The 20,860-nt window shown below is 40.1% G+C and overlaps 3 protein-coding genes across 4 annotated transcripts in view; all 3 read left to right on the top strand.

Moving 5' to 3' along the window:
• The first annotated feature begins 1,491 nt into the window (after nucleotides 1-1,491).
• LOC123698830 lies at nucleotides 1,492-2,436 on the top strand. The gene has a single exon (XM_045645599.1). It carries the CDS (start codon nucleotides 1,492-1,494, stop codon nucleotides 2,434-2,436), a length of 945 nt encoding a protein of 314 aa, XP_045501555.1.
• Nucleotides 2,437-9,765: 7,329 nt separating this feature from the next.
• LOC123698840 lies at nucleotides 9,766-14,179 on the top strand. Its single transcript, XM_045645623.1, has 2 exons — nucleotides 9,766-10,612; nucleotides 13,986-14,179. Exons 1-2 carry the CDS (start codon nucleotides 9,766-9,768, stop codon nucleotides 14,177-14,179), a joined length of 1,041 nt encoding a protein of 346 aa, XP_045501579.1.
• LOC123704317 (FMRFamide receptor-like) overlaps nucleotides 14,134-20,860 on the top strand; it is a 117,265-nt gene continuing 110,538 nt past the window's right edge. For both annotated transcript variants that reach the window (XM_045652649.1, XM_045652665.1), the window contains exon 1: nucleotides 14,134-14,398. The gene's annotated coding sequence lies outside the window, so the exon portion shown is untranslated. The remainder of the gene's footprint in view (nucleotides 14,399-20,860) is intronic.

The following is a 20,860-nucleotide window of genomic DNA, read 5'->3' on the forward strand; positions in this document are numbered from 1 at the left end:
GGGCGGCCCTTCCCTCTTTTTGAGGTGGTCTTCAAAAATGGGGATGTAAAAACCCCTGTGCCATCTGTGGCGGAACCTGAACAGCTGGTGTCCAGCGTCCGCTTCCGCCACAGCCTGTCTCTTCCATCCTTTTCTTTTATGCTGTTGACAGAGCTGGAGCTTGAACGCAGCACAGCCCTGCCCCGCCTTGTCTCGACACGCGCTGGAGACATACTTCCGTCAGTGTCTTCCAAATCGTAAAAGTTTTCAGTGTCAATTGTGTGTTTGCCAGAGTCGTCGTTGATCATTTCGGAGTTAAAGGACATTTTTGTTCCCACGAGTATGGGGGATATAAAACGTCCATCCGGGCGGTGCCCCCTGCACCCGGATAACCCTTTTACACCATGGAGGTCGGGCGGTATCCATGGGTGTACACAGCTAAAAGCTCACGCTCTCCCGAGCCAAACTGTCCAAGAGGGACAGGAAATCCACGCCGCTGGACTACAACGCGGATTTGAGGGTTTTTGATGAGGTGTCCTTCCTCTCAGGCCAGCCGATTAAGGCAAGCCCCCTGGTCCGTCGTAGCTGCTAGACGTGACAACAACACTACGACGGATAACAGGTTGCCCGACGGGAGGCCGAAGCCCCTAACCAGGCAACAGAAAACCTGCCGCCCAGCCCGCCGCGCCGCGATTGATACAACCGCCATCCATCGCTGCAGAGCAGCCCGTCGTCCAGTAGGACTAAAACATCCGCAACCACTGGTTGCCATACCTCGCCGCAAAAGCAGCACTGTTCGAATATGAACCCAGCACATTCTCTGCAAAGCAGAAATTGCAACAAGGACGTGGCAGCCCTCGAGTTCCTCCACGCTGGTTTTGGTCCGCGCCGGCAAGACAACCGGTACCCCCCATATCTGGAGGGCCTCCCCCTATCCGCCACCTGAGGACGCGCCCGATGGGAGACCAGAAACTCCACACGGGAACCTAACCTAACCTAACCTAACCTAACCTAACCTAACCTAACCTAACCTAACCTAACCTAACCTAACCTAACCTAACCGTGCGAATGAGGAAGAAAGAGTCAAGGTGAAGGAAAGACTGAGAAAGAATGAGGGACTAGTTGTGGAAGACGTTAGAAATAAGAGCCACCTTCTGGTCTTCAGGGATGTGATGAAGTGCGAAGTTGACGATTTCGTCACAGCATTCAATAATCAGAATGTAAGCATCCTTGAGGGCTTGAAGGGGGAAGAGAGAAAGGTAGAAATAGCGTGTGGCGACACGTACTTATAGTTATACCTAAATGTGTGAAAATGATGACAGCGCAAGATGCGACTTGCGAGCGTGCGTTGTGTTACAATTCTATTTCATACAATAAACCAGTTGATATCTAGCGTCCGAGCGTTTCACTTGTCTCCTTTATTCACGCAACTTAACATTGGTGACCCCGACGTGATCTCAGCACGATACGATACGTGAAGTGACGTGGCGTGAGAAGTGATATCAACTCGCTATGTTTCCCATGTCAGGAAAACAAGTCGCAGCACCAGCTACGGAACCGACGCCAACACCAGAAAAACGAGATTCAGATAGAGACGCTACATATAAGATGGAGGAAGGACAAGGAGAATTAGCCGCAATCAGCGTCGGTTCTCGCATACCAGAGTTTTGGACTGCAATGCCGAGACTGTGGTTTTTCCAACTAGAAACCATAGTACGCCCGCAAAAGTTAGGAGACGCAGCGAAATACGACCTTGTTATCACCAAATTAGGATGCGAAACACTGCAGCAAATCAGTGATATCTGTTTTTCACCACCTGAAAACAACAAGTACGATGCTATAAAGGAGCGGCTCTTGCAAGTGTATGAAGAAAGTGCAGACAGACAGTTCCAGAAACTAGTAAGTGAAATGGATTTGGGCTCACAAAAACCGTCACATTTACTACGGCGCATGAAGGAACTTGGCCGAAATACCCAAGTTTCTGATAAAACCATCCATAGTTTATGGCTCTCAAGGTTACCATCTTCAGTACGAGCTGTCTTAACCGTGAGTCAAGATCAGACGCTAGACAATCTCGCGAACATGGCAGATAAAATATTGGAAAATATGAAGGGAGAACAGATTGCTGAAGTCCATAGTTCCAGTAGTCAACACCAGTTTCCAGTCAGCGATTTGGTTACTCAGATGCACAAAATGAATTTGGAAATTGCATCACTGCGCGAGGAGGTGAAGGACAGGCGACAACAATACCACCGCAGCCGTTTTCGAGGGTATGGCCGTGGACGAGGAGGATTTCGAGGAAGAGCGCGTTCCAGATCATCGTCAAGACCACGCATGACTCCAGAACATCCAAACTGGTTGTGCAGATACCACTTTCGTTTTCGTGAGCGAGCTCGAGCCTGTGAAAAGCCGTGTGCCTGGAAAGCGCCATCTCGGTCATCTTCACCGGAAAACTAAGTGCGGTACGGATATCGGCGGTGGATCACGTACCTAACAAGAATCACCGTCTTAGTGTATTCGATAAGGAGACCGGAATGACATTTTTAGTGGACACAGGTGCAAATATTTCGGTGGTACCAGTAACACGTAAGCAGAAGCTGTCCGGTGAGTGTTCTAATTATAAACTTTTTGCCGCGAATAATAGCGAAATTAAAACTTATGGTGTAAAAACAATACATTTAAATTTAAATTTAAGAAGGTCTTATCGATGGACATTTGTAATTGCAGACGTAAGCCAACCTATATTAGGAGCGGATTTTTTAGAGTTTCATAATTTATTAGTAGATTTAAGAAATAAGAAACTTGTTGACAGGGTTACTAACTTGAATGTTGTTTGTTCTATAACTAATTCGTCGCAGGCACCAATATGTACGATTATGGATACACACCCGCTTTATAATTTGTTGAAAGAATTTCCTAATATAACAAAACCAGTTTCGTTTAAGGAAACACCTACTCATGCCATTTATCATCATATTGAAACCACTGGTCCACCAGTTTACGCGCGGGCGCGGCCATTGCCGCCAGATAGGTATAGAAGGGTTAAAGAGGAGTTCCAGGTAATGCAAGAGATGGGCATATGCAGGCCATCGAAAAGTCCTTGGGCTAGTCCGTTGCACATAGTACCTAAAAAAGGAGGCGAGATAAGACCAGTAGGTGATTATAGGAGGCTAAACGCTGTTACTATTCCTGATAGATACCCTATTCCGAGACTAAGGGATTTTACTTACCTGTTAGCAAATAAAAAGATATTTTCGCGGATAGACATAAATAGAGCTTATCATTGCATATTAAATCATCCAGACGACATTCCCAAAACTGCGATTATTACACCTTTTGGATTGTTTGAATTTACTAGAATGATGTTTGGCATGCGAAATGCTGCGCAAACGTTCCAAAGATTTATGAATTGTATTGTTTTACAGGGATTTGACTTTTTATTTTGTTATTTAGATGACGTCATTTTAGCAAGTAATAGCTTAGAGGAACATAGGGAACATTTAAAATTAATATTTGAAAGATTTGACAAATATGGTATAACTATTAATTTAAGTAAATGCGATTTTGGTAAGACAGAAATAGAATTTTTAGGCTACAAGGTAAATACAAACGGTATCCATCCATTAGAGAGTAAAGTAAAGGTTATTGAAAATTTTCCTAAACCAAAAACGGTAGAGGAACTACGTAGATTTTTAGGGATGATCAATTTTTATAGGTCACATTTACCTAAAGCCGCAGAAAATCAAGCTATATTAAATTCATTTATACATGGTTCAAAGAAACGCGATAATACTGTAATTACGTGGAATGAGTCAGCTGACAAAGCATTTTTGGAATGTAGGCGACAGTTACGACATGCTGTAACGTTAGCGCATCCGTTGCCCGATTGCGAGTTAGCACTTTTTACTGACGCCTCGAACACATGCATAGGTGCGGTTTTGCAACAATTTGTTAATAATGAATGGCAACCATTAGGTTATTTTTCCAAAAAGATCACAGATTCCCAACAGAAATACTCCGCATATGATCGCGAATTATTAGCTATTTATATTTCAATACAACATTTTCAAAATTTAATAGAAGGGAGACAAATAATAGTCTTTACAGATCATAAACCTTTAACATACGCCTTTACTAAAAAGAACTGTGAGAAAGAGGTAGCTAGGAGAACAAGGCAATTATTATATATAAGTGAGTTTACAACAGACATACGTCACATATCAGGTGAACAAAATGTAGTCGCGGACTGTTTATCACGAATAGAAAGTATATCAGGTCAAAGTGTAATAGATTATAATGAATTAGCGGAAGAGCAGAGTAAAGATAGAGAATTACAAGAGTTAGTCAAGGACAATACGCAATTTAGGGAAATTTTAGTACCGACATGCGATAAGTCAATTGTTTGTAACGTTAGCGGACAGAAAGCTCGTCCTTATTTAACAGAGAAGTTTAGAAAAATCGCTTTTGATATAATCCATAATTTAAGCCATCCCGGTATTCGCACTAGTAGAAAAATGGTAGCAAATAGATATTACTGGCCAGGTATGAATAAAGAGGTAGGGCAGTGGGCGAAAACATGTATTAAATGTCAACGTGCAAAAGTACAACGTCATAACAAATCCGAGTTAGGTACTTTCCCATCATGCCAACGCTTTGAACACATACATGTAGATATAGTAGGTCCGTTACCTAGCACACCTGAGGGCTATAGGTATTTAGTCACGGTTATAGATAGGTTCACGGGGTGGCCGGAAGCTTTTCCTATAAGAGATATACATGCGGAAAAAGTAGCAAAGGTTATATACAATGGGTGGATAAGCAGGTTTGGATGTCCTATCAGGTTGACAAGTGATCGAGGAACCCAATTCGAAAGCAATTTGTTCCAGCAACTAATGAAATTATTTGGAATAAATAAAATAAGAACAACTAGTTTTCACCCAGAGAGTAACGGAAAAGTAGAAAGATGGCACAGATCTCTTAAGGCAGCCCTTATGGCCAGAATGAGTGAGTCAAATAATTGGTTAACAGAGTTAAGTACAGTATTGTTAGGATTAAGAGTAGTTCCACGCGTAGATACTAGTATTAGTGCAAGCGAAATGGTGTATGGTACAAACATAAGAATTCCAGGTGAATTTTTTGAAAATAGCGAACATCATTTTAACGAGGCACATGATTATGTTAAGCATATTAGAAATATAATTAGCAAATTAAGACCTAAATCAATACGTCAATATAATTCTAGAAATATTTTCGTACATTCAGATTTGAAAGAATGCAATCAAGTATTTGTTAGAAATGATACGGTAAGAAAATCACTTCAACCACCTTACGATGGCCCATACAGCGTCATAAGTCGTGGTAATAAAAGTTTTGTTATACAAATGCCAAATAGAAAGGTTAGGATTTCTATCGATAGGTTGAAGCCAGCCTTTATATTAAAAGATGATGTTAATGTGGAGAACAATATTGTTCCGCATAACACTCCTGTATCGAAGTCGGTTCAGCATGCGCCGCCCATAAGCGTAACTAGGAGCGGTCGCGTAATCCGACGACCCGTGCGATTCGCCGATATATAGTACTTCACACGGTCTTTAATTCTAAGCATTATCTGTGCTGTTATTCAATGTATCATACTTGTGTGTTATATACATTTTTTTTTTTTTTTTTTTACATGTAGCTATCGCGTTTTATACAAATTTTTATATTAATTGTTCACTATACAACGTTTTAAAGTAATTTAGTTTGTTTTTATTGTTTCATATTATTACTGTTTATCATTACATGTTTTACATAAATGTGATTAACATTATATTGTGCATATTTTACATTTTTGTGTACCTATTGCGAAAGAATAAAGTAATACGATAGTTTTGTTTTTACGCATTGAAGATGCCTATTTAGTATTTCGTGTTTTATAATAATTAGTACCTATTTACTAAGTAAGTTATATCGGATTACATAGGTAATAATATGGTCACTCTTTTAGCATTTTTATTAAACTTTATTTATACAGTTCAATCTTGCAATTAGTTAATAATTTATATAATATTTTTTGTAACAACCTATAGGCCGCAACATTCAAGTAAGGAACCCCAATTAGTAAGTAAGTCTAAGCGAAGCGTTTCATTTTCAAATAGCGATAAGTTCGTACCTCGTACCACACGAAGCGGGCGAGTTACGAAATTATCAAGTAGATTTTTATAAGCGTTGCATATTTTTATGTAGGTCACAGTTACAATGCAATTTACTTACGTCTTATGATATTTGTTTCATTTGCTATCAAACCTCATTTAAAGTACATTACTTATCTTATTTTATTAATATAAAGTAAAATTATTTTCAAAATGGGTAAAAGTTACAGTAAGAACGAAGAAATAATTATAGCTCAAAATGGAGCTAATCAATTGGACTTTAATAATATCGAAAGACACATGAAGAATCATTATTACTTATCTGTTACAGTTCTATTGTTAATTATAATTATTTTATGTTATTTGTGTTGCGGTAAATGTACTGGGAGAGTAAAGAAATGTTTTAGAAAGGAGATGGATAATGTTATTCAGAAACGAATGCAGCAAGTTTAAATAGGTATGTAATTTATAAACATAAAATATGTTATATTATGTTCCTAGCTTATTTAAAATGTTTGTAACTAGATAAACTAAATGGTAATGTTTTTGTTTTAGGTTTTTATATATTGTATTGTATAATTTTAACTATTGTTACACATTTTTTTTTTTAAAAAAGGGGGGGAATGTTGTGGCGACACGTACTTATAGTTATACCTAAATGTGTGAAAATGATGACAGCGCAAGATGCGACTTGCGAGCGTGCGTTGTGTTACAATTCTATTTCATACAATAAACCAGTTGATATCTAGCGTCCGAGCGTTTCACTTGTCTCCTTTATTCACGCAACTTAACAAGCGTATGTGACGAAAGCTAGGAACCACCTCCAGAACCACGTAGTGGCCAGGGTGAGTCCACAGGTATGGAAGAGATGTACGAGTGTAGGGCACGCCCATATAGGGCTTACTAGAGTGAGAGTAATGGATCAAAGTCCCCTAGTGCAGTGCTCGCGCTGTCTTGGATATGGGCATACGAGGCGGGTGTGTAGGGAAGAGAAGGACCGATGCAGCCACTGCGCTGGTCCTCATATGAGGACTGAATGCGACAAGTGGTTGCTGGGAGAAGCGCCTCAGTGCATTAACTGCACTAAGGCCAAGAAAGGCAGCGCTGAGCACAGCGCCTTTGATCGAGAGTGTACAGAAAGAAAGAGGTGGGACGCTCTGGCCAGATCGGCGGTAGCGTATTGCTAGGGTTGCCCAAGGTGAGTCCTTCCAGTACCGAATATTGCAGGCCAATCTCCAGCGGAGCCAAATCGCCACAAGGGAGCTACAGCTCGAAGCCACCAAGCGTAAGGCATGCGTAGCGTTGCTGCAAGAGCCCTACGTTGGCGGGGCGAAAAGTATGAGGACATACAATGGAGTGAGGATCTTCCAGTGCGAAGGGGAAGGGGGTGGCGCAGTAAAGGCGTGTATTGTGGTACTCGACGACACACTGGATGTCGAACTACATACACGCCTTAGCAGTAACAACATCGTTGTGGCCGCCCTCAGAACCAAAGCCTGGGAGATGATTGTAGTGTCCTTCTACTTCGAGCCCGATAAGCCAGTGGGGCTCTACCTGGACCATCTTAGGCGGATAGGGAGAGAGCTGGGTATCCGTAGGATGGTCCTGGGAGGCGATGCAAACGCAAAAAGCCCGTGGTGGGGTGGCGAAGTGGAAGACCCGCGAGGAAGAGACGTGTCTGCTGTACTGGAAGAAATGGGAATGCACATACTCAACACCCCTACGTTCGATACCATCAGAGGTGGGAAAAGGTACTCCAGCTACGTGGATGTGACAGCGTGCTCCGACGATCTGCTGAACCGAGTGGACAACTGGAGGGTTGAGGAGTGTCTCACGAGCTCGGACCACAACGGCATATCCTTCGGCATCAGACAACATAAATCCACAGGCACGAACATAATACGAACTACACGCATATTTAACACACACAAGGCAAACTGGACTCAGTTTCATGAGAAACTGACCCAGCTGATGTCGGACAGACAATTAACTATACAAGGCATAGACACAATACACAGCACACAACAAATAGATGATGCAATAGACAAATACACTGAAGCAATCACACAGACATGCAGAGACACAATGCCGACCAAAAAACACACACAGATATTCACCTTGTCGTGGTGGAATGATGAGCTCGCGCAGATGAAGAAGCAGGTGGCCACGAGGAGACGCAGGATCCGAAACGCAGCACCTGATCGCAGAGACCGCGTGGTTGGATTGTACCTGGAAGAAAGAGAGATGTATGAAAAGGCAGTGAAAGAAGCACAAGAGAAGAGTTGGAAGGAGTTTTGCCGGAAACAGGATAGGGAGGGGGTCTGGGAGGGCATCTACAGGGTGCTTAGTAGAGCCACAGGGAGAGAGGAGGATCTGCCCCTTTCGAGGGGTGGTGAAACCCTCGATGCCCGGAGCTCGGCAGAACTGTTGGCGGAGACCTTCTACCCCGAGGACCAGGAAAGTGGTGAAAGTGAGGGACATCGTCGGGTGCGCCGGTGTGCGGAGTCCTTGGACACCGAACCGCCGGCGGGCCCGGACGACCCTCCTTTCATCATGGAGGAGTTGAAGAGAGCCGTAAGGTCCTTCAACCCCAAGAAGGCCCCCGGGGCGGATGGCCTCACGGCCGACATCTGTCTGCACGCTGTAGATTGTAACCCGGGATGGTTCCTTGCCTTGCTCAACAGATGCCTCTCTGCCGCCTACTTCCCCGCACAGTGGAAGTGGGCGACCGTGGTTATACTGCGAAAGCCGGGCAGGGAATCATATCGGGTACCGAAAGCCTATCGACCGATCGGCCTCTTACCTGTTCTCGGCAAAATCTTCGAAAAGATGCTGGTCGGCCGACTCAGGTTTTACCTGTTACCCAAAATAAGCCCCCACCAGTATGGCTTTATGCCACAGAGGAGCACCGAGGACGCCCTCTATAGACTAGTGAACCACATCAGAAATATGAGGGAGGAGAAGAAGATTTCTGTTGTGGTATCGCTGGACATAGAGGGAGCCTTCGACAGCGCCTGGTGGCCAGCCATAAAGGTGCGGTTGGCTGAAGTTGGGTGCCCGGGGAACGTGAGGCGGGTGATCAGCAGCTACCTGAGTGAAAGGGGAGTGAAAGTTAGATATGCGGGTGTGCAAGTGAGTAGGGGGATCAGCAAGGGGTGCGTGCAGGGGTCCATAGGCGGACCAATCCTGTGGAACCTATTGCTGGACCCTCTGCTATGGATGTTAGAGGAGATGAAAGTATTCTGTCAAGCGTTTGCCGACGACATTGTGTTGGTCTTCGAGGGGGACACGGCCCTTGAAATTGAAATAGAAGTCAAAGCGAACCGTGTCCTTAACGCAATAGATAAAATAATGGGGAAAGGAAAACAAATTAAAATTTGCACCACATAAAACTTGTGCCCTCCTTTCCACGAGGAGGTTGAAATACGACGTGCCACGGCTCGCTATGGGGAATGTGGAAATAAAATACTTTTCTCAAATAAAGATATTAGGCCTAACGATTGACAGCGGCCTCACCTTTAACGCCCACGTCGGGACGGTATGCCAAAAGGCAATCGCCCGGTATAAACTCTTGGCTAGGGCAGCCAGAGTTGGTTGGGGACTTAGCCCAGATATTATAAGAACTATTTATGTAGCTGTTATCGAACCGACTATTATGTATGCATCAGCAGCGTGGGCACCCACCGTGGAAAAGATGGGGGTCCAAAAAAGGCTGAACACCGTACAACGGGGGTTCGCCCAAAAGATCTGCCGAGCATATTGGACCGTCTCCCTGAACTCAGCTATGCTGTTGGCTGGGATATTCCCCCTTGACCTCAGAATACTCGAAGTTTCGAGATTATATGGGATCAAGAAGGGGGTGTCGCACCCAGCGTTGGGAGACAGGGAGGTGGTAAGAATGGCTCCGGCGATTGAGGACCCACATCCGGCAGAGCAGGAAGGGCTGGGGTTCGGGCTGGTGGACGAGGACTCGTATTCCGACGTGGCTAACAGCCACGTTCACAGGATCTACACGGACGGCAGCAAGATTGAGGGTCGAGTCGGAGCCGCCCTTTCCATATGGGAGGGGGAGGCCGAGACGAAGGCCGTCAAGCTTGCTTTGCCGCCGTATTGCACCGTCTACCAGGCCGAACTTCTAGCGCTCCAAAGAGTAGTAATTAGAGCCTGCAAGAGTGGAGTGTCGAAGGTCGGCATCCTCAGCGACTCCAGATCGGCCCTCCAGGCCGTCACACTCGGTTCCCCCCACCCCCTTGCTGTGCAAACAAGGGCGGCCCTCCGAAAAGCTGCTTCGCAGAGGCGGGAGGTCGCTCGGTTTTGGATTAAGGCGCACGCAGGACTGAGCGGGAACGAAAGAGTTGACCAATTAGCCAAAGAGGCCGCTCTGGGGTCGAAGAGGAAACCCGACTATGATCTGTGTCCTGTTTCATTCGTCAAGCGTATCTTTAGACAGGATACGATCGGGGAATGGGACAGGAGATACGATGTGGGGGAGACGGCTGGAGGCACGAAGCTCTTTTTCCCAAGCGCTGCTGCTGCATTCAAAATAGTTCGGAAAATAAACATCACTCACCACACCACACAAGCACTGACTGGACACGGTGGATTCACCTTCTACTTGAACAGATTCAAGCTGAAGGAGAATCCATCGTGTCTGTGTCAGCCCGGAGTCGACGAGACGGTTTCTCACCTGTTGCTCGAGTGTCCGATTTTTGCAAGAGATAGTTAGGTTATTGAGCAAAAATTGGGCATCGCGATGACGGGTGAGAATCTGCCTGCGGCCCTGGGGGATAATACGAGGACTGAATTTTTGGAATTTTGCGAAAGAATTGTGAGGGTGGTGAATAAACGAAATTGTGATAAGCTACTGTGATATTAGGGTTAAGTTTTATAAGTGTTTTGCCGTATTGTTTTATTATTTTCATTCTAATGTTTTAAATTAATGTAAGTTTTTAAAATGAAATGTTTAATTGTAGTATTTTATTATTATTGGAAATTTGACTGTAAATTGTAATATTAGTAATATGTATGTGTTGTAATATTTTAATTGTAATCTTTTGTTTTAAACGTGATCTTTTAATATTGTATTTTAAATTTTTAATGGATATTGTTAATTTGAGCTTCATATTTTTGTAATTGTAATTTTAATTTAGACCTAATGTATTAATAAATAATAGTGTCGTATTTATTTGATTAAAGAAAAACAAACATCTCTGGACAAAATTCCAGAGGAAAGCAAACAACACGCTGAAATGGCGGGTGCTTTTATAAAAATAAAAAAAAAAAACCTAACCTAACCTAACCTAACCTAACCTAACCTAACCTACAATATTGTATTCACTGAAAAGTGCTTCATATTGGTTGAGATGGTTGTTAAATCATCTCAATAGATGGCGCGCGGTGTGTCCCTGAAGACACATAAAACTGAAGGAATAGATTAAATTCGATTGCTCAGGCGGGTCACGAGTGCCTGAGTTGGTTAGGCATCCGCCCCGGAATGGCGCGAAGGATGCGGGTTCGAGTCCCGCCTCGTGATCGAATTTTTTCTATTCTTTATAAATTTATATTTATGAAGCATTTGAATGCCATAAAAACCAAAAAATATAAATTCAACAAAAGGTCGTGTTCCATCGTTACAATATTGAATTCACTGAAAAGTGCTTCATATTGGTTGAGATGGTTGTTAAATCATCTCAATAGATGGCGCGCGGTGTGTCCTTTAAGACACATAAAACTGAAGGAATAGATAATTCGATTGCTCAGGCGGGTCACGAGTGGCTGAGTTGGTTAGGCATCCGCCCCGGAATGGCACGAAGGATGCGGGTTCGAGTCCCGCCTCGTGATCGAATTTTTTCTATTCTTTATAAATTTATATTTATTGCATTTGAATGCCATAAAAACCAAAAAATATAAATAAGTTTTTTTTCGGATTCGTGCACACCGATACTTAATTATATGCATGGATTCTCCAATTGAAAATATGATTATGTCTGAAGATATTAAACACTAGGTACTTCTATGTTTCCATGTAAGGCAAGTGTTGGAAGCCGTAACTCCAGAGCGCCGGCTAGTGGAAAGTAGGTTAATAACTTCCTAAAAAGGGTGAAAAATATTTCTTGATCATTGTTCTACATTGCTGCTGCTTTTTTTTATAGCATGACATAGTTACCACGTCGTTAAAAACAACTCGGAAGCAACAGATTAAAAAAACTATAAGCTTTGGTTTCTTAGGAAAGCGGTGCCGTCATAGCGGCCACAATAATATTACGGACGCAAAAAGACTGACGGGACAGCCGGTCGCAAAAAGTTACGGTGACATCCTGTGAAAGTTCCACGGCCGTTTTAACACACATTTTATTTATTGCTTTAGAAAAGAAATATGTTGATTAAAGGAGTAAGTAATTTGGAAGTTTTTCGGAGAGCAATGCTAACTGACCACACGCAATTCGAGAAATTATAATTGGAAGTATATGGCATTAATCGAATACATTTATTCAATCAATAATGTAAACATATAAGATGTCGTAGTGTATAAAGGGCCTCTAAGGGCTTACACAACTGAACATTTCATCTGAACAAACATCATGTTTCTTGAATTATTTCTTATTTATTGTGCCATATTTACAGTAGCCAGTATTTAAATTATCACATGAATTATTATGTGAACTAGGTATTGAAAGCTTGGTTGGAGCTCAATTATTTTTAGGTCATCACTGAACCGTAACTCTCACAGTAGAAGATAATGTTGAGGTAAGTAATTTAGAAGAAGCAGCGCGGCGGCCGGCGACTATATTGTATATAGGCGCGTCGACGGATTTACTCCAAGCACGCTAGTTACCTAAACTAAACAATTCTATTCTCATGCCTGATGCACCCTGATGTAGCACTAATATTTATTACGTACCTATGCATTATCAACAGCTAGATTAATTCACTCACCATCTTCCGCACGAGCACCATCCATTATCTGTTCAAAGAACTACTAACACATTTTCACTTTAAATTACAATTTTTAGATTTCAGCTACTTTCATAGCATTATGTCCTATGGAATTCTACTGTGGGGCAGGGCTGCAGATATAGAACCTATATTTATCTTACAGAAAAGAGCCATTCGCTCTATTATATATAGAGCGAATGGCTCTTTTCTGTAAGATTTACATATTTACGTGCTCGGGACTCACTAAGAGATCATTTTAAGAATACTGGTATCCTTACTGTACCATCACAGTATATATTTAATAATATTTTGCATGTACACAAAAACGCAGACTTACACACAAGAGTAGGAGATAGACACGATTATGGCACAAGGAACAGGAATAGAATTGAAATGCCATTTTTCCGATTAGCTAAAGTTAAAAATTCATTTATAGGTCAAGGTATACGTTTTTACAATAGAATTCCTCACAATATTAAAGTGTTTAGTAGTTCTAAATTTAAAACTTAATATATAAAAATGTACTAGTTCAGAGAGCGTACTACAGTATTCAGGAATACTTATATGGACGATAAAAATCCATGGAGGGTTGTCGCGTAAAAACCACAGGACAGTTCTTTGGCATATTATGATATATTATGTAGTTAGATATAAGTTACATATTATGTAATATTGACATGATTTTAAAAGAGCAACTATGGAGTTTCTTGCCGATTCTTCTCCATAGATACTGCTTTCCGAATCGGTGGTAAATGTTAAAAATACCTACTTATGTAATGACGATTCGAAAGTGCTACTAAATAGTAGTCTAATTGAATAAATGAATGTTTGAGTTTGAGTTTCAGTTTAGACTGGCTTTTAATATTCAACATCATAATATCTTTATAAATAAATTGTTAAGTACACTTTCTAGAGAAAAAGTTTATCATATTTCTATAGAATATGAAAGACAAATGTTATGTAGACAACTAGACAGCCTACAGTTACCTCCCCAGCAGCCGCCGCCGCCGCTGCTGCCGCTGGTTGCGCGCGGCCGGCGAGCGGTGAGCCCGGAGCCGGCGACGCGGACGCTCAGTAGCGCCGCAGACCCGCCGCCGACCGCCGCGTGCCGCCCGCTCCGCGACGCGCAATAAACTTCGCAACTACATCGCGACTCGTCGCCGCCAAATATCGTAGTCAAGTGCACTTTAACGGCTAAGATATAACCTTGCATCTATGAAGTAGAGTAACGGTAGTAGAGTGAAGTTTCAGTGAAAGTGCTACGCATTTTGTTGTGCTACACTGCGCGCTACGCGAAAGTGCAAACTGCGCTCGGAAGCTGTAGCATCGAATGTCAATAATATTCTGCATCGGTGAGTATAATATATTATCCAATTTTATGTTTAATATTTTATGGTCACGTATATAATTTCGTTTAATTATTAATGTACGAAATGCGCAAAACGTGCGAACGATAATTATGTATTACCAAGTAGAAGTCTCAAGCCATTTAAATGTTATTGAATTGATTCGAATTTCGAATACGTTTTGTTTATTTAGCTGTTAAATTCTTATTAATTTAATTAGGTATCTAGTTACTTTATGTAAAATTATATTGAACAAAATATAGGTAGTTATAAACATATTTCTCATTGAATTCACTACATAGCTAATTGGAATTCAGAGAGAGAAATTTTAAAATAAAAGAGAAATTACTTTTATATTTTTCCGAATAAAATTATATATACCTATATATATTATTATCCGAAATAGAAACATTCGATATACTTATTATGATTAAGTTTTTTTATAGATTTTTTTTTATTGAATTTGTTATGTACACAATCTCTACCATGTGCAATTTTTGGCAATACATACCAAATGTGTAGGTACAAGATTTAGTTTTTCTTGTTGGACGGATACCTAGTAGGTATCCTACTGCACATGGAAATTATACTGTCTGTAGGTACCTACTAGTTACTACATTAATATCATTTAATAATGTACATTGTACATAATATGTCATTATGTACAATTTGTACATAATATCATGTGGCTACTATAACAACAAAATTATTAAAAACCGAAGCTCAGCAACTGCTGGACACTTTATTCTTATTTGTACAGATTACAAAATCCTTACTGTCGCGATCCGACTCGCACTTCACCGATTTTTTCAACTTTCTTAATTATAAATAATTATAATGACTCTTTTCATTCAAAAATAATTAATAATAAGTACCTATTTAATTTTGTATCGGTCAGGCGATTCCGAGGCACCGAGGGCGTGTACCGGAGATCGGTTTTCTTTATCCTTTTGTAACCGCTGTTCAGGCTACAGAGATGCGTAACTTTATCATTGATGAATATTATTAAGATTTAAATTAAATAAAATACAATGGCGGCCGTTGCAGTGGAGTTTTATGATAGAGGGCAGGCGCTTGGCCGTGGCAGAAGAGAGAGCAGTAAATTCTGGTCAAGCCTGCAGCTGCGGCGGCGAGCGGCGACCGCTATGATAACAGTAAAAGGATTTACTTTTCGCTCACGATAGCACTTGAACCATGCCGTCTCTCTTTGAGTCTAATCGTGAGTGTGTTTAAGATCGAATGGTGTGTTGGTGATTTATCTACACCTTTTAGGTAGGTACTTATAATATAAATTGGGCTACATGAACTCGCGTCCCGCAGTTCGCACAAAGTGACACAATCAATCGCACGCGACACTTCGAACGCAGATTAAAATAAATGGTTCGCATTTTGGGGCTCGCTTTGTCTCTGTGGCTCTCTAAACATTGTCTGACCGCGACGGTATTTGTTGCGAAAATAATTACAAAACATAATAAAGACCATCCCTAAAGAAAATATAGGCTTTTGAATTAAAATCATTTTCACTACAATGTAGAGTAACGACGATTTTAGACACATTTTCAAATATGAAAAATTAGAGGTAACAATTTAATATTTATTAAAAAAAAATAACATTGGAAGTACCTATGTTATGTAATTAATTAGCAAAAATTCTCTCATGCCATCAATTTTTATCATGGGATCAGCATTTGAATGTATCTCTTTTCCAACAAGAATAAACATACCAATATTGGTAGGTACGTTTAACGTGTCGAATTAAGAAACCTGCTTATTTAATATTTAAGGCTGTTAAAAAGATACTATGCAATATATTTTTTAAAGATCCACGGCATCTCGGATGCATAAGGCGAGTTACTAATTAAATATCTTAAAACTGCGAGTGAACTGAAATGTGTTAAGAAGAATATCAAATTTTGTTAATAGATGGAGCGAAATGTGTCAGGCGGCGCGGGCGGGCCGCACTAAATTAACATCTTCTTTCGATCTCTCGGAGATGCTGCGTGATTGTAGCCCTTCAGCCCGCGACCTATTACAATATTATTCCGCGACCCCGCTCGCGCCTGTGCGACTGCAATGCTTTCACGTTCGGCCTGGGATTACGGTCACATTTATGGGACTATTGTGTTCCGATCACAAAAACCGAGATATTAAAAACAGGTTAGATTTATGTGATGTAGATTTTAGATACAACGCGTCATTCGAAAATACATTCATTACAAAATTCCACAAACGGCAGATATGTGTCAAGGAAGTTCCTAAACGGCACTATCGCCCGGCCATTTATATACCCAATGGTGCCTGTGACCCGTACGTGTGATCGGACCTTAACGGTTAATTATGCGAATATTTTTAAATAAAATTACATTTTACGATCGCGATGAAAATATGCAAATAGTCTAGATCCAAGCAAAGAATTAGCATTTTTATAGCGATTATTACGATCCGCTGTCCCCGAGAAGACGCGGCCTAGCGACGTTGTACCTGAGCTCGTTCTCAGTTGGTTCCTACTCAGATGTGGCTGACCGCCCATATGCTATGGTTAAATCTTTTGAAGATCAAACTCAAACTCAAACTCAAACTCAAACATTTATTTATTCAATTAGACTTCTTCGAGAAGCACTTTTGAAACGTCAATACATATTTTTAACATTTACCACCGATTCGGAAAGCAGTATCTATGGAGAAGAATCGGCAAGAAACTCCATAGTTGCTCTTTTAAATCATTTCAGTATTACAATTTAATTTTACAAAATATGTAAGTAACTGTACGTATATATCATAATATGCCAAAGAACTGTCCTGTGGTTTTTACGCGACAACCCTCCATGTGGTTCTTATTGAAGGTTTTAGGATATAATTTGTAAAGTTTTGTACAATGCCGATGAAGCTGCGCGCGGAAAGCTAGTAACAAATAGGTATATATCCTTACGAATAAAACATATTAAAAAGTTGTTCGTTTTAATCAATTCGAGAATTGGTGGCATAATTGATATATCATATCCGGACATACACATCTCTATAACTGTATAAAATATTGTCATACAGATCCGATCCTCTATTTCGCGTGAAGGAGTAACAAACATCATAAGCATAACATTTATCCATTTCACAAACATCACGTGTACAACTGCAGGACAGTGAATATATTTTCGTTTTTTTTTTTTTGTTTTCGTTTTGATATCCATCCTTCAAAAAAAATTCCATCATTCTGAACCAGTTCTAAACAAATAGTAGTTATTAGATTAATGATATTGTGTTCAAAAAAGGTGTGAAATCCTACAAATTCGCTGGCGAGAGCGGGGCGACCGCGGCAGGCCGCCACTCTTTTGAATTTGACGTAAGAGTCAGACAAAATAAAATAAATTGCTACTGATGAGCAAGGGATTTCTGGATTTCTAAATAAATTGTATTTTTCAAATAGCATTTGACTCTTGAGGTGACACTGGCGATCCCATTTTTATTTAGATTGTATACATATAATATTATAAGATACACGTCGCCGGTCGCACATTCAAATTGAGCTTGAGTGTTTCGTTCTGATGGAACTATCGAACTAAACTTGATAAATTGTCCTTATTATGGAAATTTTATCAATTCTGAATACAAAAATAACCAGTTACCGGCACCGTATGAACCGAACGGACAACACGTTATTGACGAAGATTTCATATGAATAGTAAATGTATCTAGTCACTAAACACTAGTGTGCCATATCCAGTTTTCTCAGTTTATTCTATTCTCTACATTTTGTTTCTCTTTTAATAATTTGTCTTCTATAAAAGGATGTTTATGTCTCGGAATTTGAAAATGTTCCTCAGAACTACTTATTGACTTAACGATACAACACGTCCAACATGCTACCTAACAGTACTACAGACGAGCACAGATAGAGCTGCGGCCTGCGAACATTGGTGGTGTACACGACACTTTAATGAACAATGGACATTACTCTCGTAGTGAAACCAATTGTGCGGGGCCGCACCGGCAGCACCACCGGCGCCGCCGTGGCCGCCGAATCACACCATCAAACATCTACTCATAAACAGAGGCGGCTCGTCCTCAGGAGCGCTGGTGCAGTGAACTCCCATAAATAATTATAATAAAGTTATTGCTCAATATTTAAAATCTATCGTAAAAAACTCCAATACTAATATCAATAAAATAAGTAGGTAAATTTACACATTACAAATAAAATACATTACATAATTATACTCTTGTTCATTAAGTAACGAGCGAAAAGGAGCTTACGGAGCGCTCTCGATTGCGCTCCTATGAAACAACATTCAGTACATTGCCTGCATACGAAATCCAATAAGAGTGAAAGAGAAATTTCGCCACAGTCCTGCGCGTGAAACAAAAGATTTACTATGGAAAAATAGCCATTTTCGGAGCGCCGCCCTCAAGCGACGTTGCGCATCGCATGACAGTTGCAATTGCGCGCGACTTTGCCACTCCTATATTATAAACAAACACTATGAATACGCTCGCGAATGCAAATTCGGGGATTTTCTAATTATGCTAAATAATAATTAAATTCGTTTTGAAATACTATATAATTTTTAGTGTTTATATAGACACTAGATTTCCGCCCGCGGCTTCGCCCGCGTTTTCAAAGGAAAACCCGCATAGTTCCCGTTCCCGTGGGATTTCCGGGATAAAACCTACCCTATGTATTAATCCAAGTTACCTTCTATACGTGTGCTAAAATCGGTTCAGAAGTATTTGCGTGAAAGAGTAACAAACACACACACACACACACACACACACACATCCTCACAAACTTTCGCATTTATAATATTAATAGGATAAAAACTGCTTTTTATATTATCTCTCTGATTAATTTTTTTTAATTTATCTATCAAATTTAATACTTAATTAAATAAATAATAATATTACCTTCACAATCGCCCAACAACGGTTTAGAACTTTAGAGCAATTATTCCAGTCAGTCAAGACAATCAATTCACAATAATTCCAAAAGTTTTCAAACTTCGGTCAAGTGAATGGTACATTGGGACGACAATAAATCTCATTTTGCAACCTTGTCCGTAGTCCGGAACATTGTTAAAATTGCAATTAAATTATTTTTTTGCTGTATGGTCGTGAAAAAAATTCCAAAAGTTCTGCAAACTTGGGAAAGTTTTCGATATAATATTTCATATTACGTATTAAATTTGCAACCAATCTAAGTGTACGGAACTTATGGATTTTTCCTGACTTATAGAAATTTTTGCGGCAAAGAGAAATTTTCCTCACGTATAGAAATTTTCCTGGCGTATAGAATTTTTCCTGACGTAAAGAAATTTTCCTTTCTTATATAAATTTTCCAGCTTATAGAAATTTTCCCGACGTATGGAAATTTTCCTGACTTATAGAAATTTTTCCTGACTTATCGTAATTTTCCCGACTAATAGAATTTTTCCTGACTTATACAAATTTTCCTTACCTATAAAATTTTGCTTGTTTATAGAAATGACGTATATAAATTTTCCTGACGTATATAATTAATTTTCTTTCTTATAGAAATTTTCCAGCTTATATAAATTTTCCAGCTTACATAATTTTTTTGGAAATTTTCCTTATAGACATTTTTCCTGACTTATCATAATTTTCCCGACTTATAGAAAATTTCTTGACTTATACAAATTTTCCTTATCTATATAATTTTGCGGCAAAGAGAAATTTTTCTCACGTATAAAAATTTTCCTTGTTTATAGAAATTTTCCTGTCTTATAGAAATTTTCACACGTATAGAAATTTTCCTTGTTTATAGAAAATTTCTTATAGAAATTTCCAGCTTATAGAAATTTTCCCGACGTATGGAAATTTTCTTGACTTATAGAATTTTTTCCTGACTTATCGTAATTTTCCCGACTTATGGATTTTTCCTGGCGTATAGAAATTTTCCTCACGTATAGAAATTTTCCTGACGTATACAAATTTTCCTGACTTATAGAAATTTTCCTGACATATACAAATTTTCCTTAATTATAGAAATTTTCCTGGCGTATATAAATTTTCCTTTCTTATGGAAATTTTCCAGCTTATAGAAATTTTCCTGACTTATGGAAATTTTCCTGACTTATAGTAATTTTTCCTGACCTATCGTAATTTTTCTGTCAATCGAAATTTCCCTAACTATTGTTAAAATCATTTTTATAATCTTCCTAAAATTGGAAATTTTTACGACTGAATAAAGTAAACCACCCACCTATTCCCACCCATCCCGTACGCTATGCTTTCTATCCACAGGCCGCGCGTGCGCAGAATGGCTCAGTATCTGCATAACTAGCGAACGTATAAACTCGCCCGTTTGTTGGGCGCTTTCACCAGGGCCCTGGAATTATGGAATCATTATTAATTTCATGGATAATATCATCATCATCATTTTTATTTAAAACAATCATATATTTTTCTTTGCCCGCGGATTCCCCTGATGTTAAATTCGCTTTAGTATGAGTCGTTTCA

Source organism: Colias croceus, chromosome 2 (assembly GCF_905220415.1).
Source record: "Colias croceus chromosome 2, ilColCroc2.1".
Classification (NCBI taxonomy): Eukaryota; Metazoa; Arthropoda; class Insecta; order Lepidoptera; family Pieridae; genus Colias; species Colias croceus.